The sequence below is a fragment of the Triticum aestivum genome, chromosome 1B (assembly GCF_018294505.1).
Source record: "Triticum aestivum cultivar Chinese Spring chromosome 1B, IWGSC CS RefSeq v2.1, whole genome shotgun sequence".
Lineage (NCBI taxonomy): Eukaryota > Viridiplantae > Streptophyta > Magnoliopsida > Poales > Poaceae > Triticum > Triticum aestivum.
This window is the reverse complement of record NC_057795.1, coordinates 604055372-604060044: the sequence shown is the minus strand read 5'-3', so window position 1 is coordinate 604060044 and position 4673 is coordinate 604055372. Positions and strand designations below refer to the sequence as shown.

Sequence of the window (4673 nt, the reverse complement as noted above, 5' to 3'; positions counted from 1 at the left end):
TACGGTATCCGGGAGTTGCACAATCACATGGCCTAAGGTAATGATACTTGACATTAGAAAAGCTCTTAGCAAACGAACTACACGATCTAGTGCTATGCTTAGGATTGGGTCTTGTCCATCACATCATTCTCCTAATGATGTGATCCCGTAATCAACGACATCCAATGTCCATGGTCAGGAAACCATAACCATCTATTGATCAACGAGCTAGTCAACTAGAGGCTCACTAGGGACATGTTGTGGTCTATGTATTCACACATGTATTACGGTTTCCGGTTAATACAATTATATCATGAACAATAGACAATTATCATGAACATGGAAATATAATAATAACCATTTTATTATTGCCTCTAGGGCATATTTCCAACAGTTAAATGGGAGAAGTTGTGGAAATAAATATGCTCAAATCACTTGAAACAATTCTTTTGGAGAGTAGCCCACAGTATCTGACCAACATGTACAAATCTGAGATGAAAAGGTGTGGAAGTGACGAGAAATGCCCGGTCTGCAAGAGACAAGTTGAGGATGATGCTATTTCTGAAGTGCGAAACTATTTGCAAAATGTTGAACATGGAAGGTTTGAGGATGATTCATGGACAAGTAGTCAGCTATTGAATACATAAATAAAATACTGGACATGGAGAGTGAAAAGAATAATCATGGTGGTGGTGTTGCTCTGGCAATGGTGGACCGAAAGAAATACGCCAGGGAAGAGGGCAAGCATAGAGATATTGAAGCCCTATATCATATAATTGTTAAGCAATCTAGAAAGTATTGCCAAGACTTTTTGATGGAGAAGAAACTAGAGCAGACGGGACAAAGTAGATGTCATGCTCCGAAAGGTAAATGAACTAAAAGTCAACATAGATGGCACATTTCACTCTGGATCAATGATTGGAGATTGGGGAACTTCCATCCGCAACCACAGAGGAGAAGTGATAGTTCACAAACTGGGGAAAATGGAGATTGTTGCTAATTCGTCATGGTTGACGTTCATGGTGGAGAACTAGCAACAATAAAAGGAACAAAAGTCGCCAGTTTTGAAACATACTCTGTGTAGCCGAAACAAGCGGTAGGCAATGGCAAAACAAAAGGATATGTATTATGCCTAACTTTGGAAGAATTAGTGGAGCACCTGAATAACATTTTTGAAGCCTAACCGTTACCTTTGCTAGCAGAGAATGTAAAAGTACCTCACTCTCCAGCAAGTTATGGTAGCACTTCAAAATTGTATGATGATTTGCAACCGGGTCATGTGATACCCCTTGTACTTGATGTCATGAAGAGCAATTTTTCTCCACCCAATGTGTAATTCAAGAGCTTTGCCTTTGCCTCATAAAAATGTGTGACATTTACATTTCAGCCATTAACTCGAACCCACTACTTTGATTTACCCCTAATTTTAAAGAGTGCTCAAATTCGCCCCTCTGTCGTTAGGTGACCTTACAAAAATGCCCTTATGTGCCGTTTCCTTCCAATCAAAGGGCTTTGACCGTCTGCAAGACGTTTCCTGGATATTTTTACCCCTCTCTCCAATGTCACTTGCGTGTGGGACCTACGCAGTGAAAAACTAAAACTAAAAGCTCTTTCTTCCTCTCTCAGTCTGTCTCACTTACCTAGTTCGGGAGCCAAATTGGATTTCCGGCTGCATCTGCACTACGTTAAAAAGATTTGCCGGCTTTTGGGTCAAAAAGCATACAAACGCCCGATCTCAGCAAATATAAAAGCAGGACCCAGTTTCTTATTCAAACAGGCCCACTTATACTTGTCCTCGTGCATCTCCACATCTTGGGGAAAAGTTTTCCGAAAAATAGTAAACCTACTTGAACGATCATCTATTATGAAAAACAAAAACTTTGAATGATCATCAAAATAGTTAACATACGTTTTTCCTGTAGTGGCCGCCTCCTCCTCACCCTCTCCCCTCCTCCCTCCCTCGCCGCCGCCTGAGGCCGCCGTCGGGCAAGCCTGGGGCGCCAAGGATGGTGGCGGCGGGGCCTCAGTCGCCCTGCTCCTGTATGGGGAACCCCGGATCTGGAGCGGTGGCTCCATAGGCAAGGTACGGCCGGCTAACAGCCGTGCGGGTGGTGGATCCGGTTGGCGGCCAGCGGCGGTCGGTGTGCGTGATCTGGCGCGTCCCTGCCTCCCCTGTTCGGCGTGCGGGCCAGCCTGGTCAGGCTGCGCTTTCTCTTGATCGCCGGTTTTGTACAGGATGTGCTTCTGGTGGCGGAGATCTAGTTCGGGCGAAATCCTGGCCGGCCATGACCGGCCGTGCCGATGGCAACGCCTGAGGGCGCCCTTTCGCTCCTTTGAGGCGTCGGTATGGAATGATCTCCTCACTTCACCTTTCCCTAGGTTTCCCGAGCGAACGCCCTAACTCTGTTGGGTGGCGGCGGCGCTCACGGTGTCGTTCCCTTCTTGAAGGCGCCGCTTTGGGAACCTTGAGTTGGGTGGTGCTTGTGGGTGGTGGGAGACAACAGTGGTGCGACCCTTTCCTAACATGGATTTATGTCCGTTGCTTGGAGATGGAGTCACGTAGGTGGAGGTCGTCGGCTGGCGTCGTGGTGGCGTCAATGGCGGAGGACCTGCCTAGGCTCGCGTAGGTGGAGGTCGTCGTTTGGCGTCGTGGTGGCGTCGATGGCAGAGGGCCTGTCAAGGTTGTCACCAATCTGCTCTGAAGATGGACCAATGAAAGATGGCGGCGACGGCACATGTGAGTGCGTTAGACCGGTTTGAGTCCCGGAGCCGGCAGATGGCTCGGTCGGGGCCTCCGGCTTTAGATGTTAGGCTTAGGTGAGAGTATGGATATGTGGCCCAGCTTGCATCCCTTCATCATTTGGATAGGAATAGCAGCAGATGCTGCCAAGATGTCGGATTCAGGCATAGTGTTGTTATTCTTTGTAAGGTTCTCAAGAATAATCAATAAAATGGCCGTATGTATCTCCAAGATGCAGAGGCCGGGGGTCATCCTCCTTTTCGGAAAAAAACGTTTTCCTATAGTGTTCCAAGCATGCAGTTGTTGGTAATTAAGACTAGCCACAGTGGGAGTAACTTCAGCAGTAACATCAAGTCCAACTCAGCAAATTTGCTTATGTGGCAATGAGTTAATGAGGAGAGATGTAGTTATAGTAACTTAGCTAGTTACTGTAACATCACATGCCCCAATGCACTATGAGTTTATAACCTAATAAATGAAGCTTTGCATGTTACCACACTTATGTTACTACCCACTATGAAGACAGTAACAAAGTCTAGGCATATGTGTATGTTACTAGTGTATGTTACTCACCATTGTGGCTAGTCTAAAAGAAGTTTAAGAAACCACTGCAATAAGAGAAGAAATTTAAGTAAACCTTACAGCACAGCACATCCCCAGCTAATTAGTAAAGCATCTCCAACAGCTGTTTAATCCAAATTTCATTTATTCAAGTCCTACGAGCACATAACGGGCGGACGGATCAGTAGAAGTTGTTGGGGTCGCTGGGGCGAAAGAAGAAGTTGCCAAAGGAGTAGAGCGCCTGCAGCCCGTCGCCGCGCTGGACGAAGGTCTTGAACTTGAGCGGCAGCCCCTCGCCGGCAGCAGGTTCGTCAGCGAGGTCGCACGCGGTTGACGACGAGCTCTCCACGTACACCTTGCACTCGTCGTTGGTGAAGGACGCCATGTGCGCCGACTGGATGGTGAAGTAGCCGCCCTGCCCCGATGCCCCTGGCAACTTCTTCAGCCGCCGCGGGCCGTGCCGGCACTGCAGGTACACCTCCACGCCTGCGTGTATAAAGTATAAACACAAATCATATATGCTATGAAGGAGCATTCATGGGATGAGGACGTAGTTAAAAAAACACAGAGATAAGAGTTAACCTTGGAGCGGGGAGGCGTCCATGTCGGCGGTGTAGCCGATGTACCTCCAGGTCTTGCACCAGACCATGCCCTGCACGCCGATGGTGAAGTTCACGGCGGAGGCGCCGGTGCCGGGCAGAGAGAGGAGCACTCCGGAGGGAGAACAGAAGAAGGCACTTGGGTAGCACTAGCACAGCCATGGTGGCTGGTGTTCTTTTCCCTGCTAGCTAGCTAGCTAGCTAGAAAAGGCTACTAGGCATACAAACGTAGCTAGCTAGGAATGATACGTTGCGATGACAAGAAGCTAGAGGTTGCAAATTTATAGAACTACTTGTATGACGACAGTGTGAGGTCCTATCTTAGAGCATCCTCTAATCGATCTCCTAACATTTAGAAGCGGTATCTTTAGAGGGTCATATTTGCTCCTCTAAAGAAGTCGTTTCTAATCGACCCCTTAAACTTAAAGGAGTAATTGTTTTGTCAATTTTCATTTATTTGTGGACCGTCGACTTAAACTTAACTACTCCCCACGATCCAATTAATTGATGCCAATTAATTTGGATCGGAGAAAGTACCATTGTTTTATTAAACGACATCTACTTCACGAATTATTTGCTAAGAGAACCTATCCAAAAGAAAACAAAAAAAAATTACACACTTCAAATAGAAAAACAACTTCCCTAAAAGCTCCCACTAAGCCAATCAATGAGTTCGCTATGTCTTTATTGCCTACATTGTTGCTTTCTTTATTGACTTCTCGAGCTTGCACACTTCTTTCCTCTCCGTTTCCTCATACTTGGACTTTGCGTCCTCTCACTAGTAGAAAAATGAC

General features: G+C 46.7%; 1 protein-coding gene across 1 annotated transcript; it reads right to left on the bottom strand.

Moving 5' to 3' along the window:
- Window positions 1-3461: 3461 nt before the first annotated feature.
- Window positions 3462-4437, bottom strand: LOC123080401 (non-classical arabinogalactan protein 31-like). The gene is made up of 3 exons (XM_044503323.1): window positions 4417-4437; window positions 3863-4028; window positions 3462-3766 (listed from the first exon to the last, which is right to left on the bottom strand). The coding sequence occupies exons 1-3, from the start codon at window positions 4435-4437 to the stop codon at window positions 3462-3464; spliced, it is 492 nt and encodes a 163-aa protein (XP_044359258.1).
- Between the last annotated feature and the right edge of the window lie 236 nt (window positions 4438-4673).